This window comes from Ammospiza caudacuta, chromosome 16 (assembly GCF_027887145.1).
Source record: "Ammospiza caudacuta isolate bAmmCau1 chromosome 16, bAmmCau1.pri, whole genome shotgun sequence".
In the NCBI taxonomy this organism is placed as follows: Eukaryota; Metazoa; Chordata; class Aves; order Passeriformes; family Passerellidae; genus Ammospiza; species Ammospiza caudacuta.
The window spans coordinates 1551966-1572124 of record NC_080608.1 but is presented as its reverse complement, the minus strand read 5'-3'; the positions used below and the strand labels follow the sequence as shown (position 1 = coordinate 1572124).

Genomic DNA, 20159 nt, shown 5'->3' with positions numbered 1-20159 from the left:
TGTTCCTGAGCTTTAACCATTTGTTATAATTTGAACAATTCCAAGCCCCTGATGCACTCAGCAAAAGCAGGAGTTAAGATCTGGTTCCTTGTGCATTTCTGAAATCGCAGTCGCTTTCCACAGCTGAAATAAAAACATTCTGTAGGTTTGTCAGCCTTCCTTGTGTGTTACCGCAATCAGGGAATTGTGCAATTGTGTAGGTTGGGAGAGACCTTTGTGATCATTGAGTACAACCTTTAACCCAGTGCTGCCAAGGCCACCAGCAGCCCTCATCCCCAAGTGCCACATCCACACTGCCATTGCTACTCTGCGTGTTTTGCTCAGGTTGACATTTCTGTTGCTCAGAAAGACTCTTCTAGGCTGGAAACGGATATTTATATGCAGAGCATCCAAATTCTGACAGAAAATGTGCATGCATTTTTTTCCCAAAGAGTGGAAGAACTGAAGGCAGAATGTGTCCCAGAATTTCCCAGTTAACCTCTGAATTTACTTACATTTTTCCCTGTGAAAACATCCTAAGGATTAAGATCCAAACACTTCATGAAGTGAGCTGTAACTCCATCTTAATTGCCAACAATTAGGACTAATCATTCCCTGTAGGGTGGTTAACTCAAATTCCTCAGTGGTGACTGAATTGGTGATCTCAGAAGCTGAAAATATTCCCTTCAGCAGGCACTGAGCTGTGGGGATGATGAGCCTGGACCAGTTCATCTGTTCCTGTTGGAACCAGAACAGCCCAGACCCAGAGTCAGTGCCTGGTGTGAGAGTACAGGTCATTTCTGTGCACTCTCCAGAGTATTTTGTGACTCCCACCAGCTCCCTAGGGAGGCTTTCCATTGAACACCAAGGTTTCCCTCACAGCAAGGATTTTTTCCCTGCTGTTCTTCCCTTGGTGTAACATCGAGCCGCTCGTGCTGGCTGCTCTCCCACACCTCTGCCAGCCTCGTGCTCCACTTGCCATGGAGGTGGTGATTAAATCCCTATCTCATTGTTTTAAAAGCCTTGGAGAACACTGGAAGAGGAGAAGAGATCCTCACATTTGTATCATGTGGGCAGCTCAGTGTGTTTTTTCCCGTGTCCTATTTTGGAAACAGCTGAACTATTTTAGCTGAAATCTTCTCCAAGCCTGAAATAAGTGCATTTAAGAAAAAGAAAAATAAAAAAACCCAACAAAACCCAAAAAACCTCACCAAACCCCAAACCAACGAACAAGCCTTGAGGCATTCCACTCGTGTGGAAAATTTCAGCTGAAAAAGTTAAAAGTTTGACATATTTTTAGGCAAGGGAAAATGGGGTCTTACAATGTTATACAACCCTAATAATAGCCAGGGCTCCTGCTTCTGACTGAAATACAGGTGAGGCTCTGTGAGAGCTGGTTTGAAACCTGCAACCTGCTCTGGAATAGGAAATAAGCTGCGTTGCTTTGTTCAGCACAAATGTCATGCTAGTTATGCATGTTTAACCTTTAATATACTTTAAATCTAAATTTAACCATGTGGAAAGAATCTCAGATGTCAAAAAAAAAAAAATCTGCTGGCGAGGGAAAAAATTTTGTATTCTCAGCCAGCACTAAATTACCCAGATGCAATTGCTAATGAGCTGAATCTCTTCTCTCCAAAAGGAGTTTGCCCTTACAAAAATAGAAGAGAGCGACATAAAAGATGACAGTGGGAAGGAGCTGGGGACAGAGGATGACGCTGATCCTGAAGACCTGGAAGTGTTTTACCCCACGGATCAGTGGCAAACGCTGCGTCCAGGTAACTGCTAATTATAGCATGCCTCTGGAACCCACCTGCCAGCACTGACAGGAGCCTTGCAGACGCTCCAAGAGCTGTTTGTTCCCATGACAATGTGTGCTTTTGCTGGTGCTCACACAGAGAGGAGGACTCGGTGACCCAGTGCAGGGACTGGAGGCGGTGGGCGAAGTGTCCAAGGAGGGGAGAGGTTGCTCCAGGGCTTTCAGGTCACTGGAGCAGGAGGAGTGGGCTGCCAGCCCCCTGTGGGTGGGGGGCTGTCTCTGTCACTGGCTCCACAGCCCTTTCTCTCTTCATTTGTCAAGGGCCAGGTTTTATAACGTTTGTTGGCACGTGGATTCCCAGGTCTGCTGTGCTCCGGTATGGCGCTGCTCAGTGGCAAGCTGATTAGGAGCTGTCACTGGAGCACTGCACAGCTTTTTAACAATGGCTTTTCTGTTCCTCGCCTGTTTGAAAGCTAGCTTTTATTTCCATCTGTGCAAACCACAAAAAATCTCTTCCCTTTCTTCGGGTTGGTGTCTTTCATTAGACATGCCTGGGACTCTGTGGTGAGAGGAGCCCAGCAGAGCAGCTTGGCCTCCGTGTGCTGGGAAGGCTCTGGAGGGGCCAAACCCATTCAAACACACACAGATGCACGTGTGCATACATATTTCAACAATTAGCCTGTCTCTGGGATCCTGAACGAGCTGTTTAATCCACTTGTGCTTTGGTGTCCTCATGTATATGCAGGTGTAATACCTTCCCACCTCACAAGGGTGAACTAAGTAGTAATTAATTTTTATAAAGTGCTCTGAATTTAAGAGCTTTATCCTGTGCTCAGTATTATCATTGAAAGAATAAGTATGGGTTCCATTTTTCTTGAAATTTCTGCCAGATATAGCAGAATGACTTTTCCAAATGTAAATCTTTGTATAACATAAATGGCTACAAAAGCCCCTGCGTTCCACAGAGCTGCAGTATATACTTATATTCCATTTCTGTACCGTTATGTATGGAAGGCGTGTGGTGTCCCTGCTCATTATTCAGCCTGGCAGATCCCCACCAGCTTTGTTGAAGCAGAACATGTACATACTTGCAATCATTAGAAACCTCATTGCAGGGTTTGTTCACAAGCACCTTCTTCACTGCTCGGGTGCCTTATTTCACTTCATTTTTGTAGTTATTCCATGTTGGGCACATGCAGTGAAGGGCTTGGGGAAGTGGGGAGTTTGTTAGTATTCACAGAGGAGAGTAATTTTGGTTACTCTTGTAAAGACTTCAATGGTGTCCTGCCTCATGTTCTGACTGCACAGACCCCAGCACTGGGGACGTGGCACAAAGAGGAGCCGGCCTTGGTCTCCTGCTGCCAGCCTGGGTTTCTGTCTCCTGGGGTTCTTCTGCAGTGAAATCCCTGTGAGGACTGGCACTGACACCTTCAGCACGTGTTAGCCAAGGCTGGGGCCCTGCTGCCAGCATGAGCCCATCCCTGTAGCCTCTGGCCACACTTTCCCAGTGTGAGCTCAGCTCTGGCTGGCAGGGAGCTGACCTGGCACAGCTGCTGCTGTGGCTGCACAGGGATTCACCTTTTGGTGCTGCAGCAGAGCCACGCACCTTGGCAGCGTGTCCATCCCACTGGTTCTGCATCTTGCCATGTTTTCCATGTGGCTGCACTCACTGGCAGCTGAGCAGAGCCTGGCTGGGCTCAGGGTTTGCCTGCTGCTGCCCATGTCTCCAGGACACCCCCACTCCCTCTCCCGTTGTATCCCTGTGGCAAACTAGGCCAGTCTCTCTGGGGGAAGCAAATTCAAGTGTTTGAATTTAGAATTTGGATCTACAGTTCTGAGCACTGGGAGGGAGCTTGGAGCTGCGTTTCCCCCATCTCACTCCTGTTTCAACTTGTTCCTGTTCTGAGCTCACGCAGGATTTTGTGCTTCTCTACAATGGTGCAGCAGCTCATCTTTTATGGATGTGTTCCCAGTTTTCCTCTGCTGAGTTTCCAGTTCCCTGTTGCTAATTGCATCAATCCACATTTCCACCGGGACTGCAGCAGTGTCATCAACCTGTAACCTGTCAAATCCCTCCCCAAATTCCATTGTTGTTCTGTCTAATGCTTTGGCCGCTTGTTCCTCACTGTCTACAGTGTGAGCTGGATTTTGATCAAGTGCTTCCTTGCACTTTGAGCACACTTCAAGCTGCTGGAGGTAGCTGGATGCAAACACAGAGAGACAGTTGCCCTAAGAGCTGTGCTGCCTGTAATCTGGAAGCAAGATCGGTTGTCTCTTCTGCCAGGCAGCCAGAGCTGACGGCTCTGGAAAGGTTGGTGAAACTTCCCAAAGCCCTTTAACACTTCCTCAGGCATTGCTTCTTTCTCACTTGGCACTAAATAATGCACCAGGTGCGGGCTCAGACTGAAGGGAGATGTGTGCCCCAGAGAGGCTTCCAGCACCTCTGCTCTTGGACTTTTGGGCATCATCTGTGGGGCTTTTCCTTCTGTCCATGGTTGGAGTCCACAGGAACCTGGAGGTTTTTTGGGGTTTAGTGAGTGGGATTGCTGTGTCCTCTGAATGAAGGTTCACACCCCTGCTCTGACTCCTCATGGTCAGGTAACAGAGTTTGTTTGAAGTTGTGCTTCCTCTGCAGTCTTTTTTCTTTCAGAATACACTTTCTCCATGCGACAGTACCCTTGGGAGCTGGAACATATTTTACTTTTGTTATTTGGGCACCAAATTTCCCAATATTTTGTTCAGCATTCCTGATGATGATTGGAAGTTGGATTTCTCTGGCCATCTAGTTGTATCACTGAGCAGCAGATTTTCCACCCAGCAGTGGTTGGAAATTTTCCACGCAGCAGTGGCTCCTCTGGGAAGAGTTTGCTGTGAAGATTCAGAGCAAGGATATTAGAGGCAGGGGTTTAATTGGGAAAGGAAAAGGGCATTAATCGCCCCCCAGCAGTGATGAGTGGAGAGCTGGGGCTGCACAGGGCTCTGCTCTGCCCATCCCTGTGGCAGCAGTGCTTTGCTGCTCCCTAATGTGGCAGAAACCCTCTGGCAGCTTTTCCAGCTGACAGTTGGGAGTTAATGAGTCCAGTTTCCAATCCAGATGGACAAGTGAGAACCTCCACTGCCCAAATATCAAAATATTTACAGATTGCTCTGCAGAGAGGCAGCAGTGGGGCACAGAGGCTGCCTTTGCTGCAGAGCAGCTCCCTGCAGACTGGAGGGATGGAGCAGAGCCTGGCACTGTGACTGGCACGGTGCAGCGTGGATCTCTGGGCTTTGGATGGATGTCTCAGGGCAGAGCAGGGAGCTCAGCTGGCCTGCACCTTCAGCTGTGGTTAAAGCTCTGCCTTGCAGAGCTGAACCTGCAGTGACTCCCCACTGTTTGTGCTGCCCAGAGTAATTTTCTGAAGTGCCCAATGATTTCCCAGTTAAAAACCAAGGAGCCACAGCTGCTGCTGCTGGTCAGGCTGCCAGAGTGAAGCTGATGTGAGCATGCTGTTGGTGCTGCTTCTGCAAAGATGAAACCATCTCATGTTCAGCAGGGAGCCAGTGATACATTGCTTGGCATTTAAATATCTATGGCTGCAGCTCCCAAGGATCCTCAGGCTGCCTTTGCTGCTCTTGCTTGTCACAGGTCTTCTCCCGTCTCATTTGCTGCTCAAACAAGGTTTTACACCTGTGGGAGCCCAGTTCTGCAGGCAGCCCCGGCAGGGAGGCGTTTTCAGGGCCGCTTTGAAGGAGTTGCTGTGCCAGGACAGGGCTGAGGACGGGCAGTACCTCAGCCCAGTTTCACTGCCAGTCTGTCCTCCAGGGGATTCCAGTGGCCAAATGAGGCAGCACTGATTTGGCTGAGAGGAGGTTCCTGAGGCAGGGGAGGCAGGAGGCAGCAGGATCTGTGCCACAGCCCGTGGGGGTGACCTGGCTGCTGCTGAGGGTCCCCTCACACCTTGTCTGCTCCTGCTGCTTGCTGGGATGTCCTGAGCTGCAACAACTCTTGCTAATTGCTCTGCTGAATTCATCACTGTCCAAACCATTGGCTTCTCACTGACCCAGACCTAACTGAGACAGTGGTGGGCAGGTCTCTGAAATATTTATGGCAGCACAGTCAAGAGAGGGCTGTGAAATACAGAGTGAAACCACCAGGGTATGCTCGTTTTTGCAAAGTTTCACGTGTCTAATCCAGGAAATAGGAGCCTCATCAGATCAGCACAGATTTGCATACAGAGGGAAGGCAAATGGAATTTTAAAAACCTCATCTATACTAGATGAAATGCTTCTTCTTCAAGTTTCTTTATGAAATGACCTGTTAGTGATGTGGAGATGGGAGGAATCTCAACTCTGGAGTTGTTACAGTCCTGTCTGGACAGCGACAGGAGAGCTGGAGGATGATTCCAGCAGGTAGGAAAGGCCAGGCTGACATGAGAGCAAATGTTCAGTGCTTGGAAGCTGAGTTATGGTCCCTGGTAGTTCTCCCTCTGCTTGTTTTCAATCTGACCTCTAGCATAGGAGGCTTTCCATCTGCTTAATGTATCTCATGCTTGTCCTTTTTATTGCCAGCTGCCTTCATGGGCTCCTCTCTCAGCTTCCTACCCTTGTGAGCTTTCCTTTGCCCCTCATCCTCACATCACAGGCAGCACAGTGTCCCTAACACTTGTGCCTAACTCCAAGTCCTTGGCAGAAGTGCCAGGGCTGAAGCTCCAGGAGCTGCTCCTGCCTGGCGTGTGGGGCAGTGCCAGGCAGGTGGGGCTCACCAAGCACACCCTCCATGCCCTGGTCCTGGTCTGGGTAAGAGGGATGGTGATGTTTCCCTCCAGCTGTTGGTGAGAGGACAGGACTGGGGCTCAGAAGATGCCGGGACAGTGAGCAGACAGGGGTTCCCAGCCCTCTGCTCCAGCAGGAGGATGTGTTTGAAGGATGTCAGCTCAGGGCAGGGAGGCACAGCACGAGTGTCCTGTCCTGCAGCTTGGTTTCAGCATTTCTGTACAGAATTGGGACCCCCAATTCCATGAATTGGGAACCATCTTTTGCCCCTCAAATGCAGGTAAAACTTTTCTTCTGTCATTTGCAGAAGTGCCAGTGTCCTGGCAGCACTGGTGTGGTGAGAAGGAGCCCTACAATGCTTGCTCAGGTTTAGGAGCAGAGTGGGCTTGGGGTGGGTTTTTGGTGTGTCAGGTCAGTCCTGTCCCTTACTGGCTGTGATGTTCTGGTTTCAAACTGGTTACAAAAGACTTTTGCAGTGATGCTGCCTCTGCCAAAAACTAACTGTGCTTCTGAGCAGCCAGAATAAAATCTGAGCTTCTCTAACACGCAGCCATGGACTAGGCTGTGGGCACTGCCAAAACAAGGGTGCAGTGCTGTGTTTTCATGAGGCAAGCCATGACTCCTGCTAGTGGTTTGTGGAATTCTGAGCCCTGCAGGGTATTCCAGGTGGTCAGGAGTGGCCATAAACCAGGGGATGAGGTGCTGAGAGGCTTTAGTGCAACAGGAGGAGGTTAAACTGCATCTTTCAGAATAATTTCAAACTTCACTTTAATGATGCTCAGGCTGCTGGTGGTGTAATGGCAGCAGACGTCAGCAGTGGAACCATTCCTGTGGTTAAATGTACATTGTTTGGTGGGGGAAAAGTGCTTTGAAAGAGGAGAGACTGTTTCCCAGGGAAGACATCTCTCATTCCTTGCTTTTATCTCCTCCCTGCCAAGCTGGGGATGCTGTGAGCCTGTGAGCTGCTGAGAGGTGCTCAAATGTGTGCTGGGTGATGAGGAATATCTTGCTCTGGTTTTTATGTGCAAGTAGGCTGGATTTGCTGCAAGAGCTCCACTAACCTTCGGGTGGCTGTTTAGAAGGATGAACCTCATTAAAGAAGAGGTATTTAATAACAGGCCTATTTTTATCTCTGTCTTTATCTAACAGTCTGCACATTTATTTCAAGCTTGTAACAGTGCTTTGGAAGAAAAATGTTTTCCCTCCTCTGAAATGTTTTGGCAGTGCCTCCAGCCTTGGTTATCTTGAATTTCCAGTCTGGCTAGCATCCCTCCTCCTTCCAAAGCCAGCAAGCCACAGCAGGCACACAGCTCCAACATTTTCCTTGGGAAATGGGAAATTCCTGGGGGAATATGCTTTCAAAACATGGGACTTGAGTCCCAGGGTCACTGAAACAGTTCTGAAGGTTTGATCAAACATAATCACAGCAATTCCCTCAGGCTTCAAATGTGTGATCTTGTGTGGGACAGGCACTGCAGGCACTGCAGTGTTTGGTGTTTGCTGCAGGATGTGACTGACCACACACTCTGGGAGAGGCTGACAGCTCTGGGGTCAGGCATTCTTGCAGAGATTTTTTTTCCCTAAATTTGTCAATTTGATTCTGTAATTTCATAAATTAAACCCTGACCTATAGATATCTTGCAGACATTGTGTTTTCAGCCCACTCTCCTGTGTTTGCTGTCATTTGCTGGTGGTGAAGGAGGCAGCCCCAGCCCTGAGGGGTTGCACCATCTTTCCAGCTCCTTCCACATCTGTCCCTTTGGCATTGCTGGCTCTGAACCCGGCCCCTGCCCTGACTGAAGGTTTGCTGGAGCACAACTGCCTGAGGCTGTGGCCAGCATGACCATTTCTGAGCCCTTTTCCCAGGATACATGTGGCCATATGCTCCAGGAGATGCTGGATTTGGGCCCTGGGATGTGTGTGGCAGTTATCATAAAGGAACTTGACTCTAGGGGCTAATCCCTGGTTTTTCCTTGCTGTTCAGTCTGCATCATATACATCCCTACCCACAGTTTTGCAGCATTCTCTTTTTCCATAATTAGGGAGTGTTTTCCATGGTCTTGCTCAGGCCCTTCCTCCCTGCAGTTTCCCCTGTGGGTTAAGGCCTGACTTACTGAAACTTCCACAGAACTGATTCTGGGTGGGCAAGGACAAGGCCAGAGGGTTTTCAGGCAGTCAGCACAGTCAGATGGCTCCTCTGAGGAATATTTCACTTGCTCCTTCACAGCTCTTGCCTGCAAATTGTCCTCTTGCTCAGATGGGGCTCCAGTTTCCTTTTTTTTTCCTCCTTTTTCTTTCCTAAGTTATTTAGTTTTCCATACATTTATTTATAGGGTCACACAAGCAACAGGTCTGCTTTTTCCAGAGCCACGTGCTGTGCCTGCTCCATTCTGGTGCAAATCACCTTCTCCTCTGAGGAAAACTCAGAATATCCATCCAGCTGTCTTGACTGAGCGAGGCATTTTCTCTGAACGCTGCCCTCTGTTCATTTCAGAATCTGCAGGGAATTTGGGACATAAATTAAAAAGCTATTTGATGCTCCTTGAGGTCTAGAAGCTGGTTTTGCATTTGTTCTTACTTGAACGCACACTGAGACAAATGGCTCTGCTTTACTGAAGCTGCTTCCTTTGGCATCCTGAGGAAGCTTCCCAGGTAAAAAATAAATATGGTTCTGTTTTTCCAGCCTTGCCTTACCAGCAAAAGCTGGGGAAGGAAATGTAATCTTCTTGTGTCTGTCCTGATGTTTTGTAGAACTAATTCCCATTTATTGAAAGAACTCTTCCACGCCAGATTAACGTTTAATTTTTTATTATGTGTTTACATTTTGGAAGGAGTAAGGGTGGTGGTGTTGGAAATTCTAATGAGGGACAACATTTCTGATTCAAAAGACTCAGTCTCCTCTCTCCTGATTTTTCTGCCGGATCCTTCAGACTGCAGGAAGTTTTGCTTGGGTCATTCACTTGCAACAGGATGTTATGTGAATACAGAATTAATGTATGCAGCCTGTCACTTGGAATTGCTGCTGTTTCTGCTGCTGGAGAGCTCCCAGGGTTGCAGAGTCCTTGCAAGCAGCAATAACAGGAATGTGCCTGTGATCCTGCAAAGCCAGAGGAGGAGCAGGGAGCTGCAAGTCTCCCCCATCACTGCGGGGTGTGAATAAATAGATCTAATAAACAATTTACATGTTAGCCCCGGACCAGGGTTTATTTTTAGGATGTGTCATTCAGCCCAAGCGAAACCTCTGCATCTCAGGCTGGTGGTGTTTCTAAAAGCACCTCTAAGTGATCACCGAGGCTGGATTTTAAACTGCATTTACATTTTGATAGAATCTGCTGCTTTCCTTATCTGAAACAAAGCCTACCTGATCTTCATTAATTACACTATCATTTCACCTAACCAGAGTGCTACTAATTACAGTTATCTGTCTGTTCTTCACCAGATAATACACAAAAAATTGTTATCCCTGGCTGTATCTGGATTAGCTGGAGCTGTAAGGGGGGTGCAACATGGTGATGGGTTTTACAGGTGGAGTGCAGGTATTTATAGGCTGTCTGAGGGAATGCTGGAGGAGTGGCTGCTGCCCCACTGGCTGTGCTGCCATCCCAAGACACCTCCACGGCAAAACATACAGAAAACACTGCTTAAAGACAGAAAAATGGTTACTGCAGGGTGACTGGAGCAGGCCAGCTCCACAAGAGAGGTGATGGAGTCCTGGGACATCCCAGACCCACCTGAGCACAGGCCTGGGGCTGGAGGGGACACTGCTGGAGCAGGGGTTGATCCCAGAGGTGTCTCCAGGCTCAGCTATCAGGGACTCTCTGGCAGTGCCGTTTTTAAGACAGAAAATCTCACGGGGGCTTCACAGAGGGCTGCAAGCCCTGGTGGTGGTGCTGACTGCTGCCCCACAAACATCAGCTGCAGTCTGAGCGGGGCAAGCACAGAAAGGGCTCCTCTGAAAAGAGGCAGCAGGAAATGTCTGAGCTGCTGGGGAGCTGTGGGTCCAGAGGGCTGGAGCCAGGAGCCACAGGCTGCAGGGAAGGGGGTCCATGAGGGCAGAGCCTTTGCTGGAAGAGAAACCAAGGGGCTTTCACTTGACTCCTGTTTCATCATCCTTCCATGCACTGATCTCTTCAGATGCTCTCCAAACCTTTGGTTTGCTTTCTGAAGGGGAAAGGACTTGTCCTGGAGGAGGAGCAGAGCCAGGCTGCTGAGGAGAGCTGGTGGCTGTCAGCTGGCAAGAGGGGAGGGACACGGAGGCCAGAGCGGGGGACACTGGGTGAGGAGATATTCACACTCAGCTCCATCCATTGTGAGTGCCAAACACACCTGCACTCCTGTTTGTACTGTTTGCTGTACTTGATAAACTGATAGATGTGAGTTTGGGCATTTTTGTTACCTTTTTGTATTCTGAAGAGAACTAAAGATGGTTCACATGATTTTTTTTGTGCCTTCTGCAGTGCAGGTGATACAGGCAGGGATGGAACAGCAGCATCTTTATACTTGTCAAGTCTCCATCCACACCCAAGGCACTGCCTGAAGCTCAAAGTGATTTTCTTGCAGCTTAGAACACTACACCAACAGGGAGAACAAGAAACTCAGTGGAGATTATGCTCCAGAAAAACTGTATGCGTGGCCCAAAAGCTAAATATGGAACCATGGAAGTGCACACTGCAGTGGTAGGGGAGGTGGGAATGCTGAATGGGGAGGTTTCCTGCCCTTCTGGCACCAGGAACCAGGGGTCCTCTGGTTCTCCATGGTTCTCCTTGAGGATCTCTGGTTCTCCATGGTTCTCCTTGAGGATCTCTGGTTCTCCATGGTCCTCCATGAGGATTTCAGGTTCTCCATGGTTCTCCTTGAGGCTCTCTGGTTCCCCATGGTCCTCCATGAGAATCTCTGGTTCTCCATGGTCTTCCATGAGGATCTCTGATTCTCCATGGTCTTCCATGAGGATCTCTGGCTCTCCACGGTCTTCCATGAGGATCTCTGGTTCTCCATAAGGATCCCTGGTTCCCCATGGTTCCCCATGGTTCTCCCCAGGGCTGTGCTGGTGCCTTGCCCGGAGCTTGCTGTGTCAGCAGGCAGCAGTTTCAGGTGGGGCTGCTCTGCTGGCAGGGCCTTGGTGCAGGGCAGGGATGCTCCTGTCCCAGCAGGACACTGGGCATGCAGGTACCACCCCACAGCAGGTGTTCCTCCTCTGCATCACTTCCAGGGACAGAACTCCTGTCCTGCTGCATGGCAGGGAGCCCTGCAGAGCCAGCACGGAGGGGACAGGCTGGGCAGCAGCTGGGCAGCACTGGTTTAATCCTTTTGGCCTGTTCTTGCCATGGAAGCTGTGCTGGGTGAGATGTGTGTGTTTGGGGAGGGCTGGCCCGGCCATTAGCCTGTCAGGGTTTGCAACACTGGCAGCTGGGGAGAAAACTGTTATTAAGTGTAACGTGGCACCTTGGAGACGGAAGCATGGGGAGACAATAAATACAGCCTTCCATAATGCCATTTTATGGTGTCACTCTTCAGAATTTATTAAGACTTAGTTGCAGCCATGCCTGCAGCCTCCTGTGCTGGAATCAGTAAATTGTGTTCATTATCTCCAGCACTTGCTCTGACCTGCTGTGTTTTACACTGGAGGCGTGGGGACACCCCAGCTGCTTTCTGCAGCCGTTCCCCTGGTGCCAATCCAGCTTTTCTGGGGTTGCTGGGACACCCCAGGCAGTGCTTGGCTGCGTGGATGGAGCCCAGGTGTGATGTGGTGGTTGAAGAGAACACTGAGGGACTGAGGAGCTGCCAAAACCACCACAGCTCCATGGGGAGCAGGGAAGGAGCTGGGCGAGGAGGGAGCCATGGGCACCTTGGAGCACACGGGCACATTGTCACTCCACTGTGGGACCACTCCAGCAGTCCTGGATGTGCTGAGGATGCTGGAGGTGGAAAAGGGTTCACAGGAGCTCCCTGAACTGCACACAGGGAGATGCTACACTCCTGCTTGGTGTCCTCTTGCACCAGTGTTTTCAGATGAAAACACAAATGAAATTGTGCTCCTTTTGCCCACTTTTTGTCATGACAAATCCCAGCAGCAGCATGTTTGTGTACCTTCATCCTTATCCTCAGCATTGAGGTCCAGGATGGAGGAAAACAAGTTCAAGCCCAACCTCCTGTTAATTTATTATGTTCCTTGTGCTTAAGGGCAAAATTTAGGTTGCCAAAAGCAGATGTTTGCATGCTCTTTTTTTAGCTCTCAAAGTACTTTCTGTGTGCTTGATTGATGGACGTCCCTGTTACATTAATAGCTGGGCTTTGCAGAAAGCTGTTATTACCAGGAGAATCTGGTGTGGGTTTCAGTTTTTCTTCTTGCATTGAAAATCCATTATTAATGTCTTTCTGAGGGAAAAGAAAAAAAGGTTTCAATTCAGGCATTTTGCTTTGCTTTCTCAGGCTTCTTCTCAACTGTCTTTACAGTGGTGCTTTTAAAATCAATATTACAATTGTTCTTTATATTTTACTGAGTGGTTGAGGATTTCTGCATCTTGCTATTGATTTCTGATTGTACTGCAGGACATGTAGGTGCACACAGGTTGCTCTGTGATGGATAACTTCATATGTGTCTTCCTAATCATCACTGAGTTGCCTTCTGCATGTTCCCTCTTGCTGGATGCTGCTGCTGAGCGTGGAAGGCACCAGGAGAGCTCTGAGTGCAATCCTGAGACACCAAACTTGTGACTGCTCATTTAATTTGGGTTTGATTTTCAGACACAGGGGTCACATAAGGCTTGTGGGGTCTCCTCTTTTGTGTTGTCTTTGCAGAGTTCTTCTGCCCTTGCTTTTCAGGCAGCTTCATGTTCTGTGTTGTAGGAGCAAAAGAAATCATTGTCCTGGCTTTGTGTGGGGTGGTCATAAAGCACCTTTAGCTTCCAGCACTGACCTTGGCCCTTGGGGCAGCTCTGCAGGCAGATCTCAGCATTTCAGAGGTGCAGAGTCATTGGATCCCAGAATGGTTTGGGTTGCAAGGGAGCCTTGAACTCATCCCATTCCACCCCTGCCATGGCAGGGACACCTCCCACCATCCCAGGCCCTGGGCACTGCCAGGGATCCAGGGGCAGCCACAGCTGCTCTGGGCACCCTGTGCCAGGGCCTGCCCACCCTCACAGGGAACAATTCCTGATTCCCAATATCCCATCCATCCCTGCCCTCTGGCAGTGGGAGCCATTCCCTGTGTCCTGGCACTCCAGGGCCCTTTAAAGGTTCAAGTCTCAATGAAGCAATGCAGAAGCCCAGTGTGCATTGGTAACTGCTGTAAAGCTGGGTTTGCAGACTGAGGCTCTTGGAGCACATCAGCACTGATGGCACAATCTGTGTGAGAGCTTGTTGGCACCAGAGGAACCTGTGAGGAGTGACAGGACTGTGGCCAGCACAGGTGCTCCAAAATGCGTCCATGGCTCCAGGTGGGTGTACAGGGGAAGAGCTCTGTGTGTGTGTGGGCACAGTCCTTCCCAGCTCTGCATGCCCTGGCACAGGCTCCAGGTCTGCCAGGGCTGTGGCTGTGCTAACAGGCACTCTGGAGAGGGCTGGCTGTGCACAAACCTCTGCTGGCTGGACTGGGCTGTTTGCTCCTCAGGCTTATCCTGGACAGGCTCCTACACCTTCACACATGGAGGCTACACCTGGCTCCTAAGGAATTGGTTGTTGCAGTTTCTGTCTTTGCTTGGGACCAGGACAAACACTGGCACAGGAGCTGGTCCTGTGTCCCCGGGGTGGCAGGGCTTGGTGGTGGCACCGCTTGGCAGGGGACATGGCAGAGCCGGGGAGGGGACAGGGCTGGCATGCATAACAATGGGCAGACTCTGACCTTGCTGCTGGAACTCACTTAGCAATTCTGTTGATGTTCTGGAAATGAAAATATAATTCAGGCCACCTTCTCCTCCAAGCTGACCCTGAGAATCTGGGAGAAGAGCTACTGAATAATTAGGGGCTTTTTTTTTCTCCCCTCTTTTTACTGGAGTTACTGCTCAGTGTTGAACTGTGCTCTACAGTGTCATCAGTTCCCTTGAACTTACTGCTCTGAGTGTACTTAGCATTAATATAATTACGTAGATTGCAGTCTCATTAATCACCGGGGGCTGCAGCACATCCTTGTTGTGCTGTTTCGTGAGTGGCTTGGCTGGTGGGAACCCCTGGCCAGGGGTGGACGCTGTGGCTGGAGCACTCCCCCTCTGCTCCTGAGCCTGGTTTAGCTGAGCTTTGTGTGTCTCACCCTGCAGTATCTGGAGTGTTTGCCAGCACTGCCATGATTGCAGCCTTGCTGCTGCAGAGGAGAAAAGGGAAAGGTGGGTTTGTCCCAAGGGAGTTTGTCTGGACCACATCCCTGCTGCTGTCCCTGCGATTTGGGTCTGTGGGGTCCCAAAATGCAGAGCCCAGCCTCGTGGCTTGGCAGTGAACTCCCAGAGCCCGTGCTCTGTGCAGGGTCTGCTGCAGGGCTGTTTGATGATGCTGTGCTTCTGTCTCTGTGGCAGAGCTCTCAGCCTTCCTGGCAATGTAAATTCTCCTGGCTGCATGCTAAAATTACACTGAGTTATTGATTTATCTTTGAGAGGATTTCCTCCCCGAGGGACATTTCTGGCTGTTGTAGTGATTTAGTTCTCCTGCAAGGGCAGAATCCGTGGCAGAGCAGAGCCACCCTCCTGCCCTCGAGCCTGCAGCTCAGGGTCGCGCTCCCTCAGGCTTCCTCTGCAAGCTGATTTCTGTTCCAAGGCTGGGACAAGGTTACATGGCTGTTATTTCTGTGTAACAACTGCAAACAAAAGGACATTTTCAACTTTCCACTGCAGACCACTGCAGAAGCTGCAAGTGTGGGACACGCCTTTGTGCCGTGGCACCAGCATCATCTTGGGCATGTCTCAAACCCAGCTCCAAGGCTGGCACGTGGGATGTGTGGAGCTATGCCAGCCTTAATACACTTGGACTCCTGGGAGTGTTTTAGTTCCTCAGAGTTGGGTATGCTGGGAGCAGGAGCATGCTAACACTTCTCTCCTAAAGCTTCAGGGTACAGCCTCTCTTTGCTTTCTACTGACTCACCATGGAGCGTCTCTAAAAACCAGGCCAGGTGAATTCCTGCTGCTGGTCCTGAGGAAGCCAAGACAGTTCTCTTCTTCTATCACCAGTTTTCTCCCCTTGACCCTGAAATCCCACCCTGCTAGCTGTGGCTCAGCTGGTGAGCACCATCAGTAGAAGGACCTGACCCTTCAGGACATGGCCCAATATTTCAGATACTCTGTGGCTGGAAAATGCCCAGCTCTGTGTCCTTGGGTGCCCATTTGAAGCATATCCCTAACCCCACTACCTAGTGAATTTGGCACCAATCTCAGCTGCATACTGATAAAATGGGAGGCTGCTCATGCATGTGGTGTTATAAAACAGCATCCACCAATTAGGCCCAGGGAGAACGTCAATTTATTTTCCTGTGAACCAAGTGTGGCACAGCTCCTTCCTTTCCCAGTGATCTATCTGTGAGATAAAACACATCTTTAGTGTCTCTCTTAAATACTGCAGTGTTGACAAGTTCTCTTGACAGAAATTAGGCTAATGTCCCTTACGGCTGCGTTAGCTGTAGAAACAAGGCTTTAAATTGAAGCTTTGCAAAGCGCTATTCCAGCGCCCTCTCCAAGGCATCTCCTTATTCCAGCTTTTATTATCCAAATTTGTTCTCACTCTGCCTTGGCAGCAGGGCTGGCAGGCAGCTCTGCCCATCCATCCTGCTGGTCTGGCAGCCAGGGGTGGGAGCAGCACCTCCAGGCTGGCCCGGGCAGTGCTGGCCAAGCCCTGCGGAGCCCTCGGCCCCGGGATGCTCCGGCTTTGAGGGGCACCACTGCTGGGACGGGGCTGGGGCCTGGGTGAGGGGAGGCAGCTGACACCCATCGAGCAGAGGGGGGATCCAAGGCAGTCAGCTGCACGCCCTGACAGCGGCACAGCGTGTCCTGAAACGCTCCCACTGCGAGCTGGAGCTGGGAGAAGGGAGTTTGTGTTGTGCGTGTCTCATCCTTGCAATTTCAGCGCTGAGTTACAGACTCAGAAGCTGAGGACAGGAACAGGGAGTGCTGACGCCTGGTCATGAATTCCCTTCTTGAGCTTCCCCGTCCTCCCCTGGAAAATTGTTTCCTTTTTTGCTCCTTTACCCTCCTCAAGTTCAGCCCTTTTAGCCTTTAACTCCTTGTTTCCAACAACAGATTAACCAGGGCTGTTTTAAACCTCCTGATTCTCACACTGGTGTTGGTCCTGATGGATTATCCCTCCCTATTGTGTCCTTTCTGTGCCTCCACATTGCCAGGTTCTTTGGTGGCCCTCTCCTGAGTCGCTGAAAGAGAAGGAGAGGCTGAGAGTGACACGTGGGAGACACAATGGTTGATGATGTTCTGGAGGTGCTAACCTCCATCATAGTAAAGAAGCCTCTCTCAAAAGGTATTAAATGCCTAAAATCCCACAAAATTAATATCATCCTCAGTTCCTTTTGTCAGGTTCTCAGTTCTCCTGGTCAGCTGCCTTGTTCTTCTCTGCCTACATCCTGCATTGATCTTCTCTGAACGTAGCCAAGCCTTCAGCATCCCAGATGGGCTTTCTGGAATAACAAATAGACCTGAGGAATGACAATTATTGAATGGATTGAAGCATTGGCTTGGGGATAAAAAATGTAGGGAGTTGGAAAGGGATTAAAACTGGCATTTGTAAGTAAGCTTCTCATGGATGTTGACTTGGGGGCATGGTGAGACAAAGGTCACTGCAGTGTCTCTGCAGCCTGGTGTGCCATTTGAGAGATGAGATATCAGAGTGTGGCTGGATACCTTTGGTCTCTCTGTTTCTTTTGCTCGGACCTTTGTGGGATTAAACTCTCTAAACTGCTGCAGTTCACAGACTTCAAGCCAGTATTAGAAGAAAACATAAATCAAGTGCCTTGTATTAAATCCTGAGCACATGGCTCCTGCTGCACCCAGGGCTGTGGTAACTCACTGCAGTGCCTGCCTTGAAACTGGGGAGAAGGCTTTGCTGGCAAAGTGAAAACAGTTTGAGCCCACTCTACAAAAGGACAGCCCTTCTTCTTCCTGCCCTGTGGTTATTTTTTCCTGGTGTGTTTGCTGCTGTTGCACTGAAGGCAGAGCAGCAATCCCAGCAGGGAGGTGGAGAATGGAGCACTTGTTGGAGGAGCTCTTTGCCACAGGAAGCATTTCCCTCCTGCAGCAGCAGAAGCAGGTACATCAGCAGATGCTGCAGCAGTGCCTATATTTCCCCCTGGAGCCCTCCTGTCACCCCTCCTTCCCTGAGATCCCTCCTCCCCAGGCTCCTTGCTGGCCTCCACCTTCAATTCCATCACTTCCAGACTTCCCAGGGGGCCCAGGCACCTCATGGGAGGGCCACGCTGTGCCCTGTGTGTGACAGACACCCCTCCTGTCCTTGTGGCTCCCCTGCACGGGAGGGATGAGGTTTGGTGTGTGTTCGGTAGGCTCAGCTCTGGGCATGAGGCTGGGCCCCCTGGTGTGCCACCACCATCATCATCATCACCTTGGCTGCCATCGAGGGTGTGTGGCAGTCAGAGGGACCTGCTCTGGCACTGCCAGCCAGGCCCTGCCTGTCCCCATGTCCCTGCCTGTCCCAGGGGCTCACCTGCCCCTCCTTCCCCCTTGCTGCAGGAGCTGCAAGAGAAGCCAAGTGGATTGGGCAGGCGGTGTGAGGAGAGAGCCCAGCCCAGCCTCCCCCACAGGGTGCCTCTGTTTGAATAGCAGCGTTCAGAGCACTCAGCACCCACTGATCAGCTGGGAGAATATAAATCCCAGTGCCTCAGGAGAGCCCTGGCTCAGGGAAAAGGGCCAGTTGTGAGCACCGTCCAGCCCAATGTCCAAATGGAATGGTGCTTTCACATCTCTAATCAAGGGTTACTTAGTGGAGAGCCCCTTCCTTGTGAGGCTTTGTTCTCTGCTAGCTGTGGATTGAATCACAGGAGGAGGGATTGGATTCTGGCATCATTTTAAAAACGTTTTCATTCTATTTGCTGAGGGGAACAAATTACAGAGAAGACCTCTCAGCACTGTGACAAAAGAGTGGCTCTAAAACCCTTTTCAGCCAAACAAGTGTTTGAGCTGAAGGCCTGATGGATGGTGCTTAAAGATGTGGTTATTGCAGCAAGGTTGGCATTAAAAATCACTGGGTGCAAGAAAGTTCTCCCAAGGTTACTGTGGAGGTTGTCTCCCTGTAATCCTGGTGTGAGCAGCCCTTAACACCCTGAGTCCACCAGTGAGCTCTGTGGCATCAGCCATGGGAGAGCAGCAGCACAGCAAGCACCAGTGGGTCACTTGTCTCTTGCTAAATGAGAAACTGCAACGGGATCAGCCCTTTTGGGGTGGCATCACTGTGGCAGGAGGGCTGGAACTGGATGATCTTTAAGGTCCCTTCCAACCAAACAATTCCACAATTCTTTCCCTGTCCCTGTCCAAGTGGGGTTCAAGCAGAAAGCAGAGCTGCTGCTTTGGGACCTGTGAGGAACCTGGGCAAGAGCACACCTGCTGTTGGGATGTACCAGAACAGGGTGGCTTTGGGGCTTTCCCAGGAATGCCTTTGCTGCCAGCAGCTGTGCTGGGTGTTGGACAGGGGACAGATTCACCCTTGGCAAGGTTGAAAGCATTTCAGATGGCTTCTGTCCCTGCTCCAGTGCAGCACAGAACAAAATCAGTGTTGGAGAAGATGTCATACTTAGACATCACCATTCTGACAGGTCAATTTCCAGGATGTTTATTAACATAGCTTGGAATGTCACAGAAAGGTTTGTCAGATAAAGTAGCCAATTGAAGTTCTTACATGAGACTTCCTTGGTTTTGTTGAAGTGCTTTGAACTCTTCATTTAGTCTCTCAACAATTCATCCCCTTCAGGCCTTTCTGGAAGAGCCTCTGCAAGGTCTGTGGCTGGGGGATCAGGCCCTGCCTGCTCCCTATGTGTCTGGGTGTGGAATCCTTTGAATCCCTCAGGGCAATCCCCAGGGCTGTGCCCTGGAAGAATATGCTATAGAGTCTCCACCTAGGCTGAAAGAGAAAACTTCCCCATGGAGCCTTGCACAACACTATGAACCACCCCAGTTCCTTTCCCCATATGTCCCAAACTCTGGTAGTTTCTCCTTTCCCTGTTCCTTCATTGGTTGTGGTATCCCTGGTGCCTGGCTCTGTGTCTTCCCTGTAGGGCAGTGCCCTTTGCCCTGCCCTTTGTGCCACCCCAGTGCCTTTGGACCCTTGGCCACTGACCCCTAATTAACCCTGTGCACACCACATGGCCAGCTCTTTTGTCTCTGATTCCCCTTTGGCGTGCTGGAATAAACCTTTGCTGGAATTTGTCATACAAAAAGCCCTTCTGCCTCTTGTGGCTGAGCTGGCCATGGTGAGTGTGGTGTGTGGACTTGGCTGCTCTCCCTGAATGTTCACCCAAGCAGCTTTTCCACAGGAGATGCTTTTTGGGAAATAGGCAGCAGCACCCACCATCTAAACCCCTGTGTTGCTCCATCTGGGTGCCCTGGGAAGCAGAAGGAAGCAGCAGTGCCAATTGTTTGTTCATGCTGTAAGGACAAAACTCCTCTCTGAGGGTTTCCTCTGCAACCCCAGGAAGAGAAGGACATTTCTGTCCTTGTCAGCCCTCTGGGCAATG

General features: G+C 50.2%; 1 protein-coding gene across 1 annotated transcript in view; it reads left to right on the top strand.

Annotated features, from left to right (window-relative positions):
- Positions 1–20159, top strand: part of SIL1 (SIL1 nucleotide exchange factor) — a 311506-nt gene that overhangs the window by 22668 nt on the left and 268679 nt on the right. The window contains exon 3 of the mRNA XM_058815385.1: positions 1622–1757. Within this exon, the coding sequence (XP_058671368.1) occupies positions 1622–1757 (136 nt within the window). The remainder of the gene's footprint in view (positions 1–1621; positions 1758–20159) is intronic.